General features: G+C 44.3%; 1 protein-coding gene across 1 annotated transcript in view; it reads left to right on the top strand.

Moving 5' to 3' along the window:
* Positions 1-23368, top strand: part of FANCI (Fanconi anemia, complementation group I) — a 23633-nt gene extending 265 nt beyond the window's left edge. The window contains exons 3-38 of the mRNA XM_010183633.1: positions 1-47; positions 648-778; positions 1180-1336; positions 1417-1474; positions 1933-1974; positions 2463-2586; positions 3475-3560; positions 3740-3872; positions 4141-4233; positions 4735-4871; positions 5690-5870; positions 6459-6546; positions 7568-7698; positions 8333-8403; positions 9313-9427; positions 9811-9933; positions 10950-11018; positions 12250-12351; positions 13146-13325; positions 13420-13541; positions 13948-14112; positions 14668-14847; positions 16142-16305; positions 16720-16796; positions 17254-17370; positions 18099-18150; positions 18725-18852; positions 18986-19054; positions 19183-19270; positions 19554-19738; positions 20352-20408; positions 20489-20548; positions 21250-21336; positions 21707-21802; positions 22370-22495; positions 23303-23368. Of these exons, the coding sequence (XP_010181935.1) occupies positions 1-47; positions 648-778; positions 1180-1336; positions 1417-1474; positions 1933-1974; positions 2463-2586; positions 3475-3560; positions 3740-3872; positions 4141-4233; positions 4735-4871; positions 5690-5870; positions 6459-6546; positions 7568-7698; positions 8333-8403; positions 9313-9427; positions 9811-9933; positions 10950-11018; positions 12250-12351; positions 13146-13325; positions 13420-13541; positions 13948-14112; positions 14668-14847; positions 16142-16305; positions 16720-16796; positions 17254-17370; positions 18099-18150; positions 18725-18852; positions 18986-19054; positions 19183-19270; positions 19554-19738; positions 20352-20408; positions 20489-20548; positions 21250-21336; positions 21707-21802; positions 22370-22495; positions 23303-23368 (3907 nt within the window). The remainder of the gene's footprint in view (positions 48-647; positions 779-1179; positions 1337-1416; positions 1475-1932; positions 1975-2462; positions 2587-3474; positions 3561-3739; positions 3873-4140; positions 4234-4734; positions 4872-5689; positions 5871-6458; positions 6547-7567; positions 7699-8332; positions 8404-9312; positions 9428-9810; positions 9934-10949; positions 11019-12249; positions 12352-13145; positions 13326-13419; positions 13542-13947; positions 14113-14667; positions 14848-16141; positions 16306-16719; positions 16797-17253; positions 17371-18098; positions 18151-18724; positions 18853-18985; positions 19055-19182; positions 19271-19553; positions 19739-20351; positions 20409-20488; positions 20549-21249; positions 21337-21706; positions 21803-22369; positions 22496-23302) is intronic.
* The last annotated feature ends 144 nt before the right edge of the window (positions 23369-23512 follow it).

The following is a 23512-nucleotide window of genomic DNA, read 5'->3' as shown; positions in this document are numbered from 1 at the left end:
CCTGAAGCGGGGGGAAACGGCGGCTTTGCTAAGAGGGATCTTCAAAGGTGAGTCAGCTCTGGGTTGTGCTTTGGGGAGTGGGTCGGGAGGGAGCCTGTGGCCCCAGCCCTGCTGATTGCCCATGAGCCGGTGAGTTATAGACCAGCTGGGTGAAGTAAGTAGTCAGCAGCACAAGGAAGTGTCACTTTTGGTAAAAAGCAGCCAGTCAGGGCTGTCACTGGGAAGCATGACATCTGAAAATAGAGATAGGAAATATGAAACCAGACCAATATGTTTGTAATGAAACTGTTGTAAGTGGGCTTTACTTCTGGGAGACCTTGGGCACCTTGGAGTAGAACTGAGCTGGCCAGCTGAGACTTAATTGCCAAGCTGGTTCTTCTCAACAGTTGTGACACTTCCTGATCTGGGGCAGCAGGTTGGGTGAACCACAGGCTGTGACAGCAGAGTTGAGTGCTTTGGCTGTTTTATCCAAGAGATTCTCATTTCCTGTGCTCTGGTTTTTTTATCTGTTTTGTCAGATGGATGAAATAGGGAATTATGATCAGGTGACAGTTTAGCCCTGCTAATTTCCTGTTGTTTAGCAACATGTTTTTAATTGTAGAACTTTTTTTTTCCATTCTTTGTTTTCTTTATTTCCTTATTATAAGGCTCCCCTTGTTCCCAGCGAAGTGGCGTTCTCAGGAGGCTTCAGGTTTACAAGTACTGCATTCCGCTAGTGGAATCAGGGGATCTGCATTTGGGCAAGGTGTCTGAAATCATAGGACTGCTGATGCTGGAGGTAGAAGCTACTTTGGGCTGGCTTTCCTGGGGTCTACTGGGTAATGTTTTGTATGTAGATTAAGATACTTCACAAGGCCACTGAGGAAAATGAGTTGTGTCCTTTCAGTAGATCTACCCCGGAATAAGTTACTGGTGTTGGAATTTGCTGTGTGTGTACATGTGATTATCTCTGCATAATTATACTTAGACCCGAAACTCCAAACCTATAATTATATCAACTTGTTTTAATGCTCTGTTCTATAAATGACAGTATAACTGTCTTGGGGGTGAATTCCTCTTTTAAGGGAATGTTTCACTGTAAGAAATGTTGTCCTTCACTTGTTTCTGGTGATGGTTTTGGTGTATGTGAAATTCTCCCGTGCGCTGCCTCAGGCTCTGTCATGTTGTATTTTCTTCCAGGCTCGCCTGCTGCCAGGCCATGCGTTGGCTGAGCTTGCCACCCTGTTTGTTGATGTTATTAAAAGCGGCAGCCTATCTAATGGGAAATCCCTGGAGTTGTTTTCCACTGTTCTCACTGCATTGGCTGGCTCAAAGGAGAGCCTGGCTTATGGGAAAGGTATCCCCTCTCAGTTCCTTCTCCCCAGCCCATCCTCCCTTCCTCTGGAATCAGCTCCTGAAAGACTTTTGCTTTTTCAGGTGAACTGAATGGCGAAGAGTTTAAGAAACAGTTGATAAATACCCTCTGCTCCAGCAAGTACGTATGTCTCCTCCAGCTCTTAGTTACACAGCAAAATAGTGTGCTTCATGTTGTGCTTTGAAAAAGACGTAATGATGGGCTGGATGTCACCGTCTGTGTCCTGTTCCATCATCTTAGAATCTGTGCCCTCCATGACAGCGTCTTCTCTGGCTGGGAAGGCAAGGGAACACCGTGTTCCCAGATCTTGTAATAGTGTTGCATGACTTGGTCTTAGGAAGTGTTTGCTTTTATTCCCTTCTTGGTATTTGTTATTGTGGGGACATGGGCAGTTTGGGGCATTTTAAGTGTGGGTGGTTAGGGTGGTGGTAGTGATTTCTGGTGGAAATCTGGCATTTAATCTTAATATCAGAATGCAACAAGGAAATTATGACACTGAATAATTGTGTACAAGGAGGGAAAGGATAAGTGATAATTCTGCTTGCTCTCAATTTTCTGACACATTTTTGTTTTACCAGGTGGGATCCTCGGAGTGTAATACATCTTGTCAACATGTTCAGGTAATTCCTTTTGCCTTCAACATCAACACTTTCTTGTGCTGTGGTCACATCTGTGTCCTATTTCACGTGTAGTCTTGGGCAAGTATGAACAGGAGGTCTGACCATACCAGGCACAGCCCCGTGGATAGTTGGCAATGAACACCCACATCAGATCCATTTGGATACAGAACACAGCTGGGCAGGCATGCCTCAGAGATTGGGCATAACATTGTGACTTTTATTCCATGTGTGAATGAGTCTTAGCAAATTAAAAATATGTTCATGAACAAGCATAATATGGAGGAGATCTAAGCACCAAAGGTGGAAGTGTGTCCTGGGACAGTGGTAGGGTACTGAGGGATCTATGGCAACTGCTTCTGGTGAGGACTTTAGGAGCACTCACTGCCTGTCTGTACATTAGGACACTTTGCGTAGCTATGGGTTGAATCTGCTGTGGGACTCTGGAGGAAATTAATTAAAATTATTGGGCTTCATCTTTGATTCAACAGGGATATTCCACTGTCAGGAGAGGAGCTGCAGTTTGTGGTGGAAAAGGTCCTTAGAATGTTCTCCAAGTTAGACCTGCAGGAAATTCCCCCTCTGGTCTACCAGCTGCTGCTGCTTTCTGCAAAGGTAAAAGCTCATGGGAACTGGCCTCGCCCTAAGCATATACCATGAGGAAAAAAATGTACAGACAGAGCTATAGGCTGGATTTTGGTGGGGATTTTGATTGCTCCCAAACTGTGCTGTTGGGAGCAGGACACAGCAGGACACCAGTAAGTTGTTTGTTGTTTTTTTCCCCTCTAACTCCATCTAGTCTGAAGAAGCTGAATGCTCAGAGAAGGACACAATCTAGATCTTCCTTGTGGGGAAAGAAGGAAAACTTTGGGAAATAAGGGATGAACACAGACCTAGCAAAAGCACAGACGATTGGTTTTTCTGTGTTCTTAACTGTGGTTTTGCTCGCTCTCTGTGGTCTGCATGCAATAATAATAGCTCATGAAGTATGACTGTCTTCTGGGTTGTAGTCTGACTTGTACTGGAAATGTCTTATTTCTTGTGCTCTTCCTGCAAGCAGAGGCTGCCAGTGACACCTCTGCCCTTTGACAGAGTGATCTGGCTCTTCTACTCCCTTCATTTGTGACTGAATTATTGCCTAAATAGTCGAGTCAAAGACAAATTGTATGTGTGTTATATGAGGTCATTTGGGTCCACTGGCCAAAATGTAGTTAGGTTTAAGATGAGGAGTTTGAAAGCCTCTCTAATTGATTATAACATAAAGGATCCTTTCTAATTAATAATAACTTAAAGAAAAAAACAAGAGCTGAGAGGTTCAGCTCCTTCCAACTCTTCAGTAAGTGCAGTCAAAAAAAATATGTAAACTAAACCAAAGTCACACTGGAAATGAGCTGCACAGGAGCCTTCCCCCACTTCAGCAATTTATGACATTTATAATTGGTGTGGGAATAGAGTGTAGTTGTCTGGGATACTGCAGGCCTAATGTAATGTCCTGCCTTACAGGGCAGTAAGAAGACTGTTTTAGAAGGGATCATCAGTTTTTTCAATCAGTTGGATAAGAAACAAAAGGAAGAAAAGAGGTTTCCACAGTAAGTTCTTTCTCTGTCACCCCCTTTCTTTACTAGCTGGGTATCTGTAGTCACCCTGGTCCTGCCCAGGGCTCCTTCAATTTGAACTGGCAAACCTTGTGCAAGTACGTCCTCCTCAATACATAAGAAATTGTTTATGGCATTGGATGGCTTTTTACTTTTTTCTATAAATCTTACAGATCAGTGGACCTTGAGGTAGCCACAATGCCACTAGACCAGCTCCGCTATGTGGAAGGCACCGTTATTCTACATATTGTTTCTGTTATCAACCTGGATCAGGACCTAGGCGAGGAATTAATCAGACATCTAAAGGTATGACAAAGATGGAACAGGCACTGTTCTTAAGGGTGTTGAAGCGGATTTTTAAAAATCAACTTAACTGGTTATCTTTAGAAGGGATTTAATAATTTGTATGATCGCAGTCGTGTTCACTTCAGCAAGTACTGTGATATATTTGAAGAGACGTGTCCGTTTCTACATCACAGCAGCAGTGTGATACGAGCCTGATGGCTTCCCTGAACTTGCAGGACACTGCAGTGGAAGATAACAAGCTTTCTGACTGTTGATTGCTCTTTTCTAGACTGAGCAACAGAAGGACCCCAGTAGAGCCCTGTGTCCCTTCAGCGTCGCTCTTTTGCTATCGGTTGCAGTAAAACACAGACTGCAAGAGCAGGTATGGGAGTGAGAAGTTTGCTGAGAACTTCCATGGGAATGTACACCACAGTCATTGTAAAGGAAAGGAGGGATGGTTAAGTCAGAGTACCGCCAGAATTGAGCTTAAAATGGTTTCAAGGGTGCTCATGGGGAGGCAGTTAGGTCATTGGTATGCTGTAGTTTACTGAACACTGTAAAAGACCCCAGAGCAATATCAGAATTTTCCAGAGTTTTGAATCCTGTGGGTTGGTGGTGTGGGATAAGAAAAAAGCTATGTCTCCTTTTCCTAATGTTTTGGCTCTGTGGTGGCCACCTGAAGTGCATCTGGCAGCAGCTTACTCCCCTTGAGTCACTTTTAATGAGGTTAGTGTATTTGTCCTGAGAAATAAGTGAGTTAAGGTTTTTGGCAGGCTGTACTGGAACTTGTGCTCTGGCTGGTGCTCTTACTGGAACATACCCAAGACTATACAGGTCCCATTTCAAAGATCATTTCCTCACACTGAATGATTTTACGTTCCAGATATTTGATTTCTTGAAAACATCAATCACAAGAAGCTGCAAGGACCTGCAGTTCCTTCAGGCCTCCAAGTTTCTGCAGGATTTGTTTTCTCAACAATATGATGTAACCGCTGTAATTCTGGAAGTGGTAAAAAATAGGTGAGTTGTTGCCACATGCTGCAGAATATTCAGTGGGCTTTGGGAGGGGAAAGAGTTTCAGCCTTGCTAGAATGCTCTGAGATGCTGAATTCTGCTGACCAGGCACTGGCAGGGAGCAGTGTCAAAATCCAAAGTTTTTATCAGTTTTATATTGACGAATTAAATATAAATTAATATATCAGCTGTATAAATCTGGCCCCTCTACTGCAAATCTCAGCATCTGGTGGTACAAAGGACTGAATTGGTCAGGACTCTGTATGTTTCTTACTGGTAAAGCAGCTGATGGTATGAGTCACGCTGCTGGCTGTAGTTTGTATTCTGATCAAGGGATGAGTGATAGTTCACTGTTTTCTTCTCCCAGATGGTTAGTCCTTTAAACATCCTGTGAGATAGCTCTGTGATCTGTCACCAGCTGTCCTTTAGTTTGCTGTGAGGCATTCCTCTTCTGTCTGCCTCTCTGACTTGAAGATCTTGGGATCATTAGGGTATTTGTGCATCCCAACTATAGCCTATTATCATGTGCAGATCAGATCTGAGTGCACATCATTCCCCATAGCAAGGAAACCTTTGGACTGGAGAAAAAGTCTGATGGTTGGAGAACCAGGACTGCAAGGTGTGTTGTGCTGAGCCCCTCCTCTCAGACTAAAGACAGTCATGGGGTTGTGAGGGATGTCATCTTCCCTGGTGTGATCAAACACTTCTCGCAGCTGCTTTGGACCCTGGGATGACTGCAGAAGGTCTTACTTTAGACTGCTTGAATCTAAACATTTTCTGTGACTAAGTTGTTTCTTTCCTGGTCTGTGTAATGTCTTCCTCAGTGCATTTGGCTGGGACCACGTTACTCAGGGCCTGGTGGATCTTGGCTTCAGCCTAATGGAATCATATGAACCAAAAAAGCCCTTTGGAGGAAAAGCTGCTGATACCAGTTATGGCCTTTCAAAAATGCCAGCCCAGCAGGCTTGCAAACTGGGAGCAAGTATCCTGCTGGAGACGTTTAAGGTAGTGTATGTTTTGAAAGGTTTGGTTTGGGTTTTTTTGCAGAGGGAGAGAGCTCTGATTCTCTTTGGTAAATGATGTCAAAACCCTGCCTGCTATATCCATCATGAGTCTTTTAAAAACAATACCAGACTTACACTCACATTTGCCCCTGTCCAGCTGGAAGAGGCCACCCTCATAAAGACCTAATCCTAATCTGTTCCAGCTACCATAATACTTGGTAATCCCTATTACAGTTTCTAAGAAACTGCTAAAAACGTAGAGAAATTCAGAGATACAAAGAAAATCTGTCAGGGGTGGGATGGAAATCAGAATCTTCGCTGAAGTGATAAATTTGCATCGTACAGACGATTTGACCAAGGGTGCTGTGTGTGCCTCTCTGATGTGCTGGTTCTGAATTGACTAGGATGAAATCTGAATTGATCTTTGTGAATTTAGCTGAAAGGGAACTTTTGGCAACCAGTGCTATCTCGCCTGTCAGATTTGGATTTGCTTTGTACTACACAATGCCTGTGCTGTGAGGTACAGGAAAATCTTAAAATTTATGTAGGTTTTGATTTTATTTATTTTTTTAATTCTTTCTCATTTCAGGTTCATGAGCCCATCAGAAGTGACATTCTTGAGCAGGTCCTGAACAGAGTCCTCACAAAAGCAGCATCTCCTGTCAGCCACTTCATAGGTAACAGGAAAGAGAGAAATGTGTCCTGCTCTGTGGACACTCAGAACGTAGCTTCTCACAGCCCTGTTCAACCTGACATTGAATGTTTCCAGGGATGGGGGATCTACAAACTCTGGGCAACATGTTCTAGTGTTTCACCATCATCACTGTAAAAAACTTCTTCCTTATATCTAGTCTAAATCTACCTTCTTTTAGTTTAAAACCATTGCCCCTAGTTCTATTGCAACAGGCCCTATTAAAAAGCTTATCCCATCTTTCTTATAAGCCCCCTTAAAATATTGAAACAGGGGCTCCCTGGAGCCTTCACTTCTCCAGGCTGAACAATCCCAACTCTCACAGGAGAAGTGTTCCATCCCACTGATCATTTCTGTGGCCCTCCTCTGGACCCACTCCAACAGGTCCATGTCTTTCCTGTGCTGAGGACCCCAGAGCTGGGTGCAGTACCTCCAGGTGGGGTCTCACCAGAGTGGAGTAGAGGGGCAGAATCCACTCCTTCAACCTACTGGTCATGCTTTAGCTGCAGCCCAGCGTCCTATTGTTCTTCAGAAGTTCCTGCGGAAGTGACCTGAAGCCAAGAAAATCAGTTCCTTCTCTTCTTACTGAGGTGTCAGCTGCATTAGATTACCTTGTATTCATCGCAGGTGAAAACTACTTTTGCAGGCAGTTGCCATGGAAGAGCTGATGCACAGAAAGTTGGTGTCTGTCAGTAACTTACATGTTCCTAGCTTTGCCTTCCTCCTTGTCCTTGGGCAGGTGCTTGGGAGTAGCTGGGACTGCCGAGATTCATATGCTGCAGCCTCTTCTCTTATACCTCAGTGCCCTCTGGTGGGGTGAGGTCCTGCAGCCAGGTTGTGAGCGTTTTGCACTTTCTGCCTGCAGCAGAGCTCAGATTTTTGATGCTCATCCTATCACAACCTCTCTAATGGAAGGGCTTTGATTATTCTGTAATCGTAGCCATCTTCTGCTCAGATTTTTCTGGCGCCTTGGCAGCAGCTGCTTCTTTTGTCCTTTTATTTTTCAGACTTGCTGTCCAACATTGTTGTATCTGCTCCTCTTGTGCTTCAGACTTCATCCTCCAAAGTCACAGAAACCTTTGACAATTTGTCCTTTCTGCCCATCGACACTGTGCAAGGGCTCCTCCGGGCAGTACAGGTAAAGCGTTGCATTTCTCCAGGAATATCCTTGCTAGTTTAATTCCAGTGACAGCTCTAGGCCACAATTACATGCATGATCTAATAACCCTTGTAAAATAAGGCTTCGTAGTCTGCTGTAGGTTGTTCAGTGTAGCATGGAACTGTTCTTCAAGCATGGATTTGCATATGCCCTCTAGCAAAAAGCATATGGTGTGGTCTGGCATGGTACCGAAACTGCTCTGTGCTGACCTTTCATCTGGAAGATGCCCAGATGCTATACAGTGTAGAAAACTAAGTATACAGTGTTTAGCTGAACAGCTGTAGCTGTCATGTCGATTTTTTTCCTTCCAAGCTCCATGATAGTATTTCTGTTTGCCTAGCCCTGGCATTAAAGTTTTACCTGCTTCATCCAATCTGGGGATAACAGCTCTTTTCCCAAATCCACTCACTGTGTCCTCACTAACCTGCTAAGGTGCTGCTACAGCTCTCTGGGTTTAATTTTATATCATTTTAAAATGTTCTGGTTCTCCTACTGTACTGATGACAGTAGTGGAAATGCAGGGCCAGATGGGCCTGAGGAAGATGAGCTCATATGCCCCAAGGGCTTGGCAAGCCTTAGTGCTTTTCTCTCCAAAGTATGTCTTCCTTTCCAGCCTCTCCTCAAAGTCAGCATGTCAGTGAGGGACTCCCTGATACTTGTTCTCCAAAAAGCTATCTTTTCCAGGTAAGCTGGGAAGAGATTCTTTGAAAATATTTATACAACTGATTTATGGGTTTTTTGGAGCAGAAGTAGTTTTTGTTTCTTTTGGCTAAGTATCTTCTTACTATGTTCTTCCCATAACTGGGTGGTGATATCTTCTACCCCTTTAGCCTAGGACTGTAATACAGTCACAGCTATACTGAACTGAGACACAAATCCCAACCCCCAAATTAATGGGCTTTGGAAATTCATAAAGCTGCTGGGAACTCCAGATAAGTAGGCAAAATTAAAACCAATTTCAATATGTGTCTACATGGCTGAGTACATCCAGATGGAGAGTGGAAGGAACGGAATACTGAGCTGCCACCTTTCCCTTGATCCCCTTACAAAGTGGTAGAGAAGCAGGCTTGTTTTCTTGGTAATGGTTTGAGCAAACCATCCTGCTGTCTTCATAATGCTGTGATTGAGACTGGAGTTTGTTGGGCAGTGGCTGCTTGGTTATGAATACAAAACCCATAATTCAAGGCAAGAGACTCAATCTTGGGAAAGACCTGGGGTTTCAGTGAGCAAAGCAAAACACCAGCTTTTTGTCAGGAATTTTCCAGCTCTGGGAAGAGCTCTGTGGGACTCCCATTCCAGTTTTCAGGGGACATGTAATGCTTGGGTTTTGGCTTCAAGCTCTCCCTTGGTGTGAATGTTGCAAGGACAGAAAGGAAATTGAACATTGTGAGAGTGCAGAGCAAAGCAGTTCGCAGCAAACTGCTGAGTTCTTAAGTACTTGAGACTGTGCTGCCCCCAGGAATACAGTTCCACTGGGCCCAGTCACTGTGTATTTGTGGACCTCTTCTCGTTGCTAAATTAATCTTGTATTTACTTCTGAGCTTCTTGCTTCCATTTACTCTTATTCTTCTCTTTTTGCCTCCTGACTCACAGGCAGCTCGATGCTCGTAAAGCTGCGGTTGCTGGCTTTTTGCTTCTGTTAAGAAATTTTAAGATTCTGGGCAGCCTGTCCTCTTCCCAGTGCAGCCAGGCCATTGGTGCCACTCAGGTGAGTGCTGTTTTGCAGTCCCTGGTGCAGACATATGAGACAGTCTCGTGCCTAACATGTGCTGTTAGAAACACTCCACTCTTGAGTTGTTTCACCAAAATGGATATATAAATTCAGTAAAGATTAGTCCTGGAAGGAGAGCTTTGCAAAATGCAATGTGCAAAGAGAAGCTGGCCTAGGAATGTTGCTGCTCAGAGTCACTCTCCTTTACAGCACCAGTACTCTGGAGAGCATTCACACTGCTCCGTGATGGATAAACAGCCTGGTAACATGCTAGGGACTTTTTGGGTTATTGTTTAGGGGCCAGGCCCCTTATCACCTTGCTTCTGTGTTGTGGTATTTGAGAATTGTACCAGCATAACATGACTAATATTCCCTTTCAGGTCCAGGCAGATGTTCATGCGTGCTATAATTCTGCAGCTAATGAAGCCTTCTGCCTTGAAATCCTGGGCAGCCTGAGGCGATGTTTGAGCCAGCAAGCGGATGTTCGACTCATGTTATATGAGGTAAACATGGCTTCTTCAGTCTCCTTTTAACCAGCCACTAGCTCTTCTGGCTCTTCTGTGGCCCCAGGTAAGTAATGACCACATTACTGTGAAAAACAACCTACCATCTCAGTTAAGTTCTTCATGGGACGCATGCACCAAGGACTTTTTTCTTCCTCCAGTCCTTCTGCTTCATTTTATTTTGGACCATTATAAGCCCAAAGACACATTGATGGATCTTTCTCATCTCATGCACTGCTTGAAAGAAAAATGTGTCGGTGTCTCCCTGTGGTGTGGCCTGGGAAATGGGAAGCATGTCTGATGCCCAGTGAGGAAGAGTATTATAATGGGCATTGGATAGAAGCAGAGTTGCTGTGAGATAATAGTCTCCAAAGAAAACCCTGACTGTATGGGGAAACTTCCTTAGAGACTGCATCAGGAGTCTGTCTTTTCTCCTCTTCCAAGTTTTTTAAAGGCTTGTCTGTCCCTTAGATTTCTTGCAACAAGTGGCCTAATATAAAGAGCCATTTTTGGGTGCATATGCTTTCCTTCTTGACTTGGTTGGACTGACCTTTGGTAAGCTGTATGTTTTGGGTGTGTTCATCACCGTTCCTGTAAGACTTGTTCTTGCTTTATCCATCCACTGAGTTTTCTCAGTCTGAAGGATTTTTTTCCCTCCTACAGTTTCCCCACTGACTTGTTTTGCCTTTGAAGCAGGATTTCACAGTTTGAAGTTGGATCTAGGTCTAGTGTTAAATAGCAGTGAAAGTCACTCTGGGCTTGATGCCACTGCTGCTAGGGAGATACATCTTGTGAGAGGGGCCCTGTGAGGAAATTCATACTCTTTCTGATTCATACCTTCTTTCTGTGGTGCCATTGCTTTGCCAGGTATGGGGTTTTACACCGGGCGCACTGTTACTTCCTCATGGTTCCTTGTGGTGCCAAAGGGTTGTTGCTATCTTATGACGCCAACTTAATATGCATATGTTCATTTTCTTTGTTGTGTAAGCCAACTTGTCCTTCCTTCCTGTCTTCAGGGGTTTTATGATGTCCTTCGCAGGAACTCCCAACTGGCCGGCTCTATTATGGAAACACTCTTGTCCCAGGTAAAGTACTGCTCTGCAGTGTGGCTGCAGAGACCCTAAGAATTCTGCACTGCCACCAGTATAACAGGCAATTCAGGTTAAATATTGGGAAAACAGTTCTCCCTTACACTGGAAACATGTTTAAGTGCTGCAGCAATTCTATAGAAGGTGTTCAAATCCCTGCTATATTGAGAGAGCAGACTTGGTCTGGAAACTCGTTCTGATGCTGTTACAGGGTGGAAGAGAAAGGATCTCTTGGAGCCCTTTCCAACTCTCAGTTCTGAGATGCTGTGAGAAGTGTGATGGCCAGAGAAGTGCTTTATGCACTCCCTGTTCCTTAGCAGTGCAGTTACCCTCCCATACCTCCCCAAGGATGTGTGCTGACACAGTAATTATTATGGCTGTCCTCCCATTGGGACAATACCCCAGTCCATGTAGGATCTGAGAGGATTAACTCATCCCTCAACAGTGTTGCTCATGGCAACAAGACAATCACATTTCCTCAATCCATTGGACAGGCTGTGCTTTCTTTGAGACAAGTAATTTTCTTTCCTTTAATCATCCTTAGAGTTCATGCTGACTAATTCCAGCTTTCCCATGACAGTATAGGGTCTGAGAAGGGAATGTGAACAGAGCCAAGGCAGCTTTTGGGAACAGAGCAGAGGGCACTTAATGAGAACTTGGTATAAATTTATAACATTTTATTGCATCATTGTATATATAACTTCTGTTATTCAGTTCTGATCCTATGTTAGAGCTTATCTCCTTCCAGCAGTGTGTCAAACAGCCAGGAGTTGGTGCAAGCATGGTCTCTCACGGACTTGTTTTAGTGCCAAGTGTGGCCTGCATAACGTTTTGCACCCTTGGGCCAGGAAGCTGGATGCCATAACAGGGCCAAGCATTCAGCACAGGTGGTGGGTAACAGGAGCAGTTACTTCTGGAGTGGGCAGCACTCCAGATGAAGTGCAGGTGATGTTGTGTGTTGAGGCAACACAATGGCAAGTGGTCAGATAAACTCATTTTAAAGCAGTGACGTGTCCTGGCTGAGAAGTACATGTGCAACTCAAGAGGGGATTTTAATTACTAATAGAGCAGATGACATGACTCAGGTACCTGTACAGTCCCATTATCATAGTGCCAGTTTTCACTCTGTAGAATGGAGCACAAAGATTATAATATTCTGTTTTCAAACAACTTAAGAGGCTTGGTTACCAAGTAACTGGTTATTTTTATTTCTTGTTTTCTGTGACAGATAAAGCAGTATTACTTGCCCCAGCCAGACCTCCTGCCTCCATTGAAACTTGAGGGATGTATTATGGCTCAAGGAGATCAAATCTTTCTGCAAGAACCACTGGTAAGAGCTATACTGGCTGGCCACAGCTGCAAGCTCCTCTGTTCTGTAGCATTTTAGTTATGCTGCTACATGCGCTGAATACCTTGTGTTTCTTCAGCCTCTTCTAGCCTGGAGCAATTCTTTTAATGACAATAGAGCTGGGCATCTCACCTCTGCCTCAGGCTATCTATTAGAGCTCCACTAACAAAGTGGTTTGGGAAAAAATGCTCTAGGAATAGTGTAGTTCTGTTATCCTCTATTTGAGCTCACCTTGGGTTTTTTTTCCCTCCAACTTAATTCCACATAAAATAGTCATGCAGTTCGAGAGTAGCAGGGGAAAGAATCTGCTCTTTCGTTTTGCTGCGTTGAAATTGTTGGAGATGAGACCTCAGATTCATTGGACTTCTAAGGAAACAAAATCAAAATAATCACTGTTTTCCCCTAAGGAAGCTTTCATGCTGTGCTGCAGTAGCACACCCAGGAAGGGAACAGATACTTCAGCTAGAGAGAGAGCCCTTTTGGAAATTCCTTTTCCATCTTCTTCAGCAGTTGAGGTAGCTGGATTGAGGGAGCAGTGGGAGTTAAGTCTTTATATCTCATATAGGCAAGCTCAGGCAGACAACATTGAAGCTAGGAGTGGGTAGATGTGCTTGGGATTACAGATCCCCTCATTCTGGGCATGAGGCATATTCTTGAGACTTATGTGAACCTCCAAATGGCTCTTTGCATCCAACCATAATAGTCTGGCCTGTGTCCACTTCTGCCAGTGACCTCCCAACTGGAAGGCTGTGTGACTGTGTGGCTGCTTCCTTCAGGCCCATCTGCTGTGCTGTATCCAACACTGTCTCACCTGGTATAAGAGCACTGTGCGTCTGTGCCAAGGAGCTGAAGATGATGATGAGGAGGAGGATGTGGGATATGAGCAAAACTTTGAAGAGATGCTAGAATCTGTCACACGACGCATGATCAAGAGCGAGTTGGAAGACTTTGAACTGGTAAATCAGATTTTCAGTTTGACTCAGTGGAAGAAGACATTGAGCTCTTGTCAGGTTTTGAAAAGATTTTTCACTTCTTTCCTTTACCTCTTAGGATAAATCAGCAGATTTTTCTCTGTCTTCTGGTGTCGGTGTAAAAAATAACATCTATGCCATCCAGGTCATGGGAATTTGTGAGGTCCTGATTGAGTACAACTTCAACATAGGCAATTTCAGGTAAAGCATCAAATTTTACCCTCCAGCACTAGCTGTGCTATGCTGTGCCTAGCTTTTTAGTGCACAGGACACAGGCTCATTGTGAGCACGGGATAGTAGTGCCACTACAGAATCAGAATGATGCTTTCTGAGTGTGTGTGCCTTGCGGCACAGACATTCACAGAACCTTGGGGATTGTCTTCCTTTTGAGTGTCGTGTGTTGTGGGAGGTGGGATGTGACATTTTGTAGAAGAGCAGGTCAAGGAGGAATGGATGAGGTATACGCTGCTGGGAGGGTGGGGAGATGTCATATGTCATGGCTTTATAATTTAGAAAATGTCATTGTGTAATTTGGCAACTGAAGCTTCAAATGGGAAACTATAGGACTGGATTTTCTGCGTTAATGCTTTTTACTACTTTATTGCAGTAGGAACAAGTTTGAGGATGTCCTAGGCTTGTTTACATGTTACAACAGACTCTCTGAAATCCTGAAGGAGAAGGCTGGAAAGAACAAATCTACCTTGGGCAACAAAACTGCACGGAGCTTCCTGTCCATGGGCTTTGTATCTACTCTGCTCACAGCTCTGTTCAGGTGAGAAGCTGTCATATCTGGAGAATCTTGTAAGGCCTATTCACAAGTGCCTGTTGTGGTGTCTGCATGCTGGCTGTCTTGTGCACTGCATACACAGCACAGGCATGTTCATTTCTGTACAAAGCATTCGTGGTAACAGCACTTGTTGTCTGGAGAGCATCACACCCTAGGCAGGAACCATAGCTGTGCAATTCCTGGCATTGACAAAGCAGCTTTCTTGGACCTTGCTTATTACTTGTAAGACCTCAGAGAGGTTCTGCTCTTCCAGTCCTGAGCCATACCCCAGACATCAAACTCCAATGTTTGAGCTCCAGTCCTCTATGGAAGAGAGCCAGACATCAATTCAAACCATGTCAGTTAGTGTATTTGGAAAGGCTGGTGGAACTCTATCCTCTGAGTGTTTGCTACAAGCTACCAGAACAAAGGGTCTTTTCCACCCTGAATTCAGCTAGTGATTTTATTTGTAAATGCATATTTAGTTTTTGAATGTCATAGGCTCTCCCCATGCTTTTTCAGTGCATCCTCAATTCTCTCACAATGCTATTAATTCTTCAGGGACAATGCCCAAAGCCATGAGGAGAGCCTAGCAGTTCTGCGCTCCAGCACAGAGTTCCTGCGCTATGCTGTCAGTGTAGCCCTGCAGAAGGTGCAGCAGCTGGAGGAGACAGGACAAACTGATGGACCAGATGGACAAAATCCTGAGAAGATGTTTCAGAACCTCTGCAAAATCACACGGTGAGTCACTGTGGCACATGAAGACATCAGCTCTCAAAATCAGCAATGCATTTTGAGGATTTTTGATTCTCGGGTAGGGTTTTGAGAGAAGAATGCATTCTATAAGTGTTTCAAACAGTCATTATTACTGAGTTGAGATCATTGCCTTTCTTTGCTCCTGAGAAATCAAGTGGAGGCAGTGTCTGTGCCAGAGCAAGTGATGTAGCTCTAATAACAGTACTTGGCCTGGAAGAACTAAATGCCATCAAACTCATTTTCAGCCTCTCTGACTTTTGGTTCATCACTCATTGTCACAGAGGAAGTAGGATGGTTACAAGCTGGATTCTTGAGGCCTCTGGGACACAATGAAGTTAAAATTCACCTCTAGGTGCAGTATAAAGCAGATGTAAGAGGGACACAAGCTTTAGAAAACATTTGTTTAGGACTTTTGCAAGATGCTTGAAGACATTCATGCATCTAATCCTTTGGAAATCCAAGAATGTTAAGCATCTCGGCGTCTTTTGGGATCTAGGTCATATCTGCATGGGGTCTTTTCAGATCCCAGTCAGCAGAGAGCACAAAATGCAAATTACCCCCGTCTTGAATAATGCCCGTTTTGTGTCTTGCCCCAAAGAATAGAGGCTATTTTTGTTGCAGTCATTAGGACTACATGTGAGCTACATGTTTTGCGTGATTGGACATTGAAAGAGAATAAGATCATCTGTGCAGGCAACAGAACTAATGAGAAGAAAGGAGAGGGAACAAAGAAGGGAAGAAGTGGGCTTAGGAGAGCAGGAAAAAGATGTTTGCCTACAAATAGAAAAGTCTCCTTTGGGCCAAACAATTTTGCTTTGCTTGCCTTTACCTTTCTGATTTTATTTATATAAAGCCTTATAGAGATATCTGACATTTCACAGATTCAAACTGCCAAAAGAAAAGCTCTTTTTGTCGCTGTCAGATCTGACACCAGTGGTCAGTGTTTGGGTAGTTTGAGACAGAAGGAAAGCCAGGTGGAAGAAATAAGTGTATAGAGATGGACTTGAAATGGAATTGGAAGGTCCCCTGGTACCTGGAAAGAATTAAATTCTTTAGCTGTGCAGGAAGAATGGAGTAGCTGTTTTCCTGACATTGAAACAAAATCTTAAAAATGGATCTGTTCTCCCTCCACTTTCCTCTAGGAAAAAGACCTTCCAGTTTAGTTATATTAAAAATACAATCCTAAGAGCAGAATCTGTGATTAGCTCTGTTCTAGTTCCTGAACTGTGCAGCCAGCTTTACTGGAGCATGTGATATTAACTCATCTCCCATTCCCTAGGGTTCTGCTTTGGAGGTACACTTCAATTCCCACTGTTGTTGAAGAGTCAGGGAAGAAGAAAGGCAAAAGTATTTCACTTCTCTGCTTGGAAGGTTTGCTGCGGATCTTCAACACGGTGCAGCAGCTGTACGCTGCCAGGATACCCCAGTTTCTACAGGCCCTGGGTAGGCACATGGTACAATTCTACTCTGGTTTCCAGCCTTTGTGTTACAGCCCGTGTGTGGGCAGTTAAGGACCCAGTGCCCTTTATCCATAAGTAGGGAGAGGGGGCTGGTCCTTGTCTCTCAGTAACAAGGTGGGCTTGGTAGCATTGATTTTCATGCTAGAGGCATGTTCCAGAGATAACTTTTACCTGCTTTTTTAGAGCTTTCAGTCTGTCAGCAGAGGATAGTTGGAGTCTGATAAAGCATTCATCTATTTGAAGTTTGCCTTTAACACATTTTTGCACTCACCACGATTTTGCAGTCTGTATTCCTCCTCTAGCTGTGAGCAATTGCAGTCTTTCCCACTTTTGGAAATACATCCTGTGTTCTGCTCTTGGCATTTAGCTTTTTTCTGCACCTCTCTGTCTCTGCCAGATATTACTGATGGTGACGCAGGAGAAATGGATATTAATGTCACAGAGAAAGCTGCCTTCCAGATCCGACAGTTTCAGGTAAGTACCACTGTGTGCTGCAAGTGTTCCAAAGCATTGGTAATTCTGGCAGAAAATGCTGCTAGCGCTCTGTCATCTGACCGCAGGGTTGAGTATGTGATGGCCACTGTGACACTGGTTCACTGGCAGTTCAGAAAAGTTTCTGATCCCTAAGGAAAGCTTATTCAGGGAGCTGTGCAGAGCTGGATTGAAGTACACATGTATTTACAGATCTGTAAGGTCCTTCAGTGCAGCATATATGTACTCAAGTATTGTAAAAATCACACTAAATCATATGTGGGCCTCTATGTAAGCACTTACAACAAAAAATAGCACTCGCTCTTTAGAAGAGTCCTCTCTCTATGTCTTTTTGTGGTGGTTCTTGTTGCTGATTCCTTCATCTGCTGCAGCTTCTGGTTATTTGCTTCTTAAAATGGCCTTGCAACAAGCATGCACACTGTTTCCTTCCCATGATCAGAGGTCCCTGGTGAACCAGTTCAGCAGTGCTGAGGATGACTTTAACTCTAAGGAAATGCAGTCACTCATCGCAGTTCTCTCCACTTTGTCCAAACTCCTGGATCCAGCCTCTCAGCAGGTACTTCACAACCTTCATGGGGTGACAGAGATGGGTGTAGTAGCCATAGGTGTGGGAAGATTTTTCAGACTGGGTTGACATCTGAGGGCTTTGACATGTGTGATGTGTTCTGCCTTTTCCTGCAGACCAGACCATGTCAAAGTGAGCTTTATGTCACCAAGCACACTCCTGTCATGCCTGCAAGGACAGTTAAGAACAAGTCTTCCCACTCCACTCCTGTACGTTCTAATTCTGCCTTTGGGCACCTGGAGTCTGAATTACTTGCTCAACTGAGCAGGGACTCCTAACAGGACCTAGATGTGCTATGGCTTCCATGTGGGAATAGAGCCAAAAAAGACCAGCAGACTTATGATCAGTCCAAACTGCCAAGGAGGCATTTTCTAAAGTAGACTAGAGGTGCCCCATTTTTACAAGCTAGGGACTGCACTCAAAGTGTGCCAGAAGTATGGAGTTGTCATTTACCTTAAATTAAATGGAGCTGTTAGTCTGTCCAAGGGAATTTATAGCCACTCCCCTGTCCTGGATCTCAGCTTTCCACTTGTTAGTAGGTTAAGTGTCCCCTGTGGAATTTCACAGAGCACAGCTGGGTACCTTTCTGCCAGAAGGGGACTCTGCTGGTCTCCCTTTGCTGGTTATTTTGTTGTTCTTTGGGGTTTAGTATTACTAGTATTAGTTTTGTGCTTTGAATTCTCTTTCAAAGCCATAATACCTCTTCTCCCCTTGTGCAGTTTCTTCAATTCCTGACTTGGACAGTCAAAATTTGCAAAGAAAATGCTCTTGGTAAGTAAGCTTTGGGAAGCAGGTTAAGATGTGATGTGTCAGGTGTGCTCTGCCGTTGTCTGTTTTTACCTCTTTTGCTACAGATATATTCAGGGCCCGTTCTGTGGCAGATTGCCATGACTTTGTTGTTATTAGCACAAGTATTAGGGAAGAAACTCCATCTCTCTAAACTGTTTTCATTGCCAAAGAAAGAGAAGCCACTTACTTGACTTTTCTCCCTAAATAGCACTTTCAGTGCTCAAATCTGGATTTATACTCTTGAAAGATACAACTCCTGGCAGAGTTTGTACTGCACTTCCTCAGTGCTTCTGGTTGTCATTTTCCTATGAGCTGAGGGCTTCAGTGTGTCATCCTTCCCCTTGCAGTATTATATGTGATATCCAGTGTTGTAAACTCTCCTTTTGTAACCGACATTTTGATAGGATTTTCACTTATTGTATATAATTCCTGAGAATGCAGACTGTTAAATCCATACTGAATCTGAAACTTTCCCTCACTGGACATCTGATGTTCCTAAATTGCTAGGGGAGCTCTGTACCTGGTAACATGTTGGTTTTTTTTCCCTTGCTCACAGAGGATATCACTTGCTGCAAGGGTTTGCTGTCTCTGCTCTTCAGTCTCCATGTTCTATACAAGAGTCCTGTTAGTCTGCTGCGGGAACTTGCACAAGACATCCATGCTTGCCTGGGAGACATAGATCAGGTATGATGCAGAAGCAGCCTAACTCTTCATCACTTGATGCTGTCAGGGCAGAATTGAGTGCATCTCTGGCACAAACTATGTGACAGCAGCTACAGTTCTGCTCACCAGAACTTGTTTTCTCTCCTCTGACCAGGACATAGAAGTGGAGAGTCGGTCCCATTTTGCCATAGTGAATGCCAGGACTGCAGCCCCTACTGTCTGTGTGAGTTAAAATAATGTGTATGGAACAACCTGTGGTGTCCAGGACTATTCTGCTACAAGTGGCTTGTAGATTCCTGTTGTGCCAGACTCCTCCAAGAACCTGATTTGTTACTGGTGTTTCTGTTTTAGCTGCTGGTCCTGGGTCAAGTGGATAAGGTCCTTGAAGAGGTGGATTGGCTTATCAAGAAACTCAGCAGTCTGGGGTCAGACACATCAGGTAATAAAAGTGGTCCACTTCTTACTGTTACACCTTTGTCAAAAAATAGAGAGCAAAAAGATATTTTTGGGATTTTGAGGTAGCATCATCTGAGGGCAGGTTAAACTCTCCCTTGACCTGGTTCAACATGAACAATGTAAGATAGAAAGTGTTGTCACAAAATCCCGCCAGTGATTGCTTTCCCTGTGCCACTGTGCAAAGGTGGTCTGTTGTGCCTCCAACTAACACAATTGGATTTATTAGACAAACATTCACCAGGTATTCATCTCTTTTTCTTTTCTAGAAGACTCCTCTCAGGCAACAAACCAAACCCAGGCTCTGGAGAAAGGTGTGATTCTGCAGCTGGGAACTCTACTGACAGTTTATCATGAGCTGGTACAGACAGCACTCCCTGCAGGGAGCTGTGTGGATACACTGCTGAGAAGCCTCAGCAAGACATATGCAATTCTCACCTCCCTCATCAAACATGTGAGTGCTGCTCTGCTGACAGTGGGCTGCCTGGGACCTAAAAAGTTTTTCCCCGTTGCTACAGCAAGCTCACAGTGACCCCTGGCAGCAGCTGTGCTCAGGACTGGGTTGTTGATCTCTTGCAGAAGTTGAGACCTGTTGGCTTTCATGCCCTCATTTCCTGACCTTTATACAGCAGTGATAGTTTTACCAGTGGAGATAAAGGAAAGCTTCTCTCCAGCTAAATTTGGCTGCGTGTGGCTTGGAGTGGCTTTTTCTCATGTATCTTGTAGGTTCCTCTTAACACAGCTGTGTGCCACAATGAACAGCACTAGTGATGTTCTTGCAGTGCTCAGAAATCCTGCCCTTGCCACTCATTCCTAAGGCTTGAAGCACTGGGCCTGGGGGAACTGGGCCATGAAAACAGGCCAGTGGAGCTAGTTTGAGGCAAGGTGGTGAATTTCCTTACCTCTGTCACACCTCTGGAGCCTAAACATGACACCTGGAATTTAGCAAGCCACTGAGGGGGATAGTTCTTGCAAATCCTGCCCTTCCCACTGTGCCATTGAAGGAGCTGCTTTGCCCCTGCCTGGAAACAGCATACCTAGAAGAAACTCTTACGTTTTCCTTGCAGTATATCCAAGCTTGCCGCAGCACTTCGAATACGATTCCAGGAAGACTAGAAAAACTGGTGAGTGTGAGCAAATTGCTGGAGGAGATGGCTCATTGCCTTGAGTTGGGAGTAACACCAACCTCTCTGCTTCTTTGCAGGTGAAGCTTTCGGGTTCCCATTTGACCCCACAGTGTTACTCATTCATTACTTATGTACAGGTAAAGCCTGAATTAACTGTGGCAAAATCATAGTTAGTCTGTCTGATGCTGAGTGGTGCATCAGCTGCAGTACATGGGCACCTTTGGGGATGATTAATCTTCTTGACATGATTTGAGTTTCTTATATGTCAACCTTTACTATGTCAAATAACAATGTAAGACATTTCAGCACCATTGGGACCAAGCATGTTGATTTCTGCTTGAGCAGGGAAGGAAATGTTTAGGGAGCTGGTTTTTAGCTTTTTCTTCCTCTGTTCATGTCACTTTTTTTTTTTTATTGGATGAGATTAATACTGCTGCAAACACAATGGCAAATAAAGGTCAACAACAGTGCAGTCATCACAGCATCAAGTAACATGGGTGCCAGTGACAGCAGTGCCAAAGATGGGATTTAGCTGTCTGGAGAGGAATTGGGTGCTTGAGGACCACGAGAATTGTAGACAAGACATGGGGTATTGGGGAAGGTGTAGGGGTGTGCAGAGCTACCACTCCCGGGGACTTCTCACACATACTTATTTCTCAATGTGTAAATTACAAAATTAGTTTTTCTTTCCTTCATTTTTGGAGATTACCTCAAAGTCCATCCTTCTTGTATCACTACCTGTCATCTAGCTTGTAATGCTGTTACCTGGCCAAATACTTGGCTGGCCCTTCTTCCCTGCTTACCACCTAATGCCGCATCTTTTTGCATCTTCCTTCAGAACATCCACAATGAGAGCTTAAACTTTGCAGAAGAGAAGAAAAAGAAGAAAAAAGAGGATGAAGCTGCTGCAATCTCCACAGTCATGGTAAGACTGACTCACTATTAGAACATGGGACATGCATTTGACCTTGGGATTGTACTTCAAGGTTTTCGTGTTACCTGGTGACTTCACCAATGGCAAATGGTCATTTGGGCCTTTAAGTAAAAATCTAATGTTTTCTACCTTAACTTCAGAGGAAAATGTAAAAAACCAAAACCCTAAAAAAACGCTTCACTAAATGCAGCCTAAAAGCTCACAGGTATGAAACCATGGTACTGGATGGTCTGTCTTGTCTGATATTTTATCGTTTGGGGTAAGCTATGAAATTACAGGCCTGTTAATGATAGCTGTCCAAGGGTATCTTCTGGCTGTTCACTTCTAAACCTGACTTTTTGCTCTCCTTTCTACATTTCAGGCTAAGGTGCTTCGGGAGACAAAGCCAATCCCAAATCTGATTTTTGCAATAGAGCAATATGAGAAGTTCCTTATCCATCTCTCCAAGAAATCAAAGGTAATGCAAAGCTGAGCTCTTCTGTGACCTGTATTCAGTGGATCGGTGGTGGTGCAATGTGGTGGTGGTCTATTGCAGTTGCACCTTTTAAAATCTCCATATCTGCTCTAGTTAGGAAGGCATAAGGAACTTGCACCTTTCAGCCTTTGCCCAAGCTCAACACTACTGAATTGCTGTCACAATTACACCAGCAGGTGTCAGTGGCAGCACTTCCTGTCACCTAACATTGAAGGGGAAGGACTGGTTGAGCAGAAACTTAATACGCCTAATGCCAGCTTTCTTCACCCCACTCCCCCCAGTCTGTTTCATAAGCAAGAGAGGAGTGTACAACCATGAGGTACTACATGAGAATAAATGGTAATTGCTTGGCTCTTATGAAAACATAAATGGGCCACTAGATTGCACAGGGGCAGGTGTTTTTTCGCCTACCTTTTGCTTCGATCCTGCATTATTATCATGATGGAGTCAGTCCCAGTGCTGTGCAAAGGACTAGGCAATGTAGAAAACTAAACTAAGATGCTAGTGGCATAATGTCCTCTCCTCCTCGTTTCACCTTGGTTGCTGCAGGTGAACTTGATGCAGTATATGAAGCTAAGCACCTCCCGGGACTTCCGCATCAATGCATCCATGCTAGACAGCGCGTTGCAGGAGCACAACACAGAGGATGCTGAAAACGAGCCAGACAACGACCAGGTCAGAACTCATTTATCTGCTGCTACTGATGAGTTCCCCTCTCTTGAGGCCAATTATTTGTGAGCTGTTCAGGTATATGTGAAATTAGGGCAGTTTGTCTTCCCCAGGCTAGCCCTCACATTAATACTAAGCTGATAAAGAGAAGTGAACAGTTAGTCTGGCTAATGTCCCCTGCACTCCAGCCTTCTGCCTTGAGTGACCTTTGTGTCTGTGCACCAGTCACCAGTATCTCTGGTCTTAGGGAAATGAGGCTGCTCTTAAGGCCTTGTTGTTTGCCTCAGCAAGCAGAGATGTCTATCAGTTACCTCTGAGGACCTACTGGCTGGCCAGCATCAGAGCTTTGCAGCATGCTACAAAGTGGTTTTGCATCCAGGTTAACTTTTGTACATAAACAGCTGGCAACGCAAACTCTGCAAGGCATCATTCTCCTCAGACCCATCTCTACTACCTAGTGCTGCCAAAGATAGCACAACCTCTGCTGGATGAAAATATAAAACATTTACTTTACTGATTGTCCAGGTTTTTATTGATGCTTCTGTCCATAGTTTCCTGAGTGTTTCAACAAGCCAAAACCCAGCACAAACAGTCCCTGCCCTGTGCTATTGATAATCTAAATGCTGGCATGATTTGGGGGGTCCATGGGGAAAATCTCAGTGGGTGAGAGGAGTCCCATATTCACGTCATTTTGTTAGGGAGAAAAAAGAGCTACATCTTGGTCTGCACATCTGGTTTCTTGCTTTAGGTAAACATTCATTAGCCTAATCACACAAAAACAATCACACTCTGTACTGCTACTCCCCTCTCCAGAGCGGCACAGCAGAGCAGGCAGATGAGAACCAGGAACCCAAAAAGAAGAGACAACGAAAAAAATAAAGCTGGGGTTGCTGCTGCTGCCTCCTCCCACAGTGGCTGTTCTGTAGCAGACTGGCCTTGGCCTTGGAGAACTGCGTATCTGGAGACGATGGTTTGTTGTTTCTCTTGCCAAATACTTACAGCTGCTTCCTTTGTGCACACGGG

This window comes from Mesitornis unicolor, unplaced genomic scaffold (genome assembly GCF_000695765.1).
Source record: "Mesitornis unicolor isolate BGI_N332 unplaced genomic scaffold, ASM69576v1 scaffold10284, whole genome shotgun sequence".
NCBI lineage: Eukaryota > Metazoa > Chordata > Aves > Mesitornithiformes > Mesitornithidae > Mesitornis > Mesitornis unicolor.
Note: the sequence above shows the minus strand (reverse complement) of the source record. Positions and strands in the feature narration are given on the sequence as shown.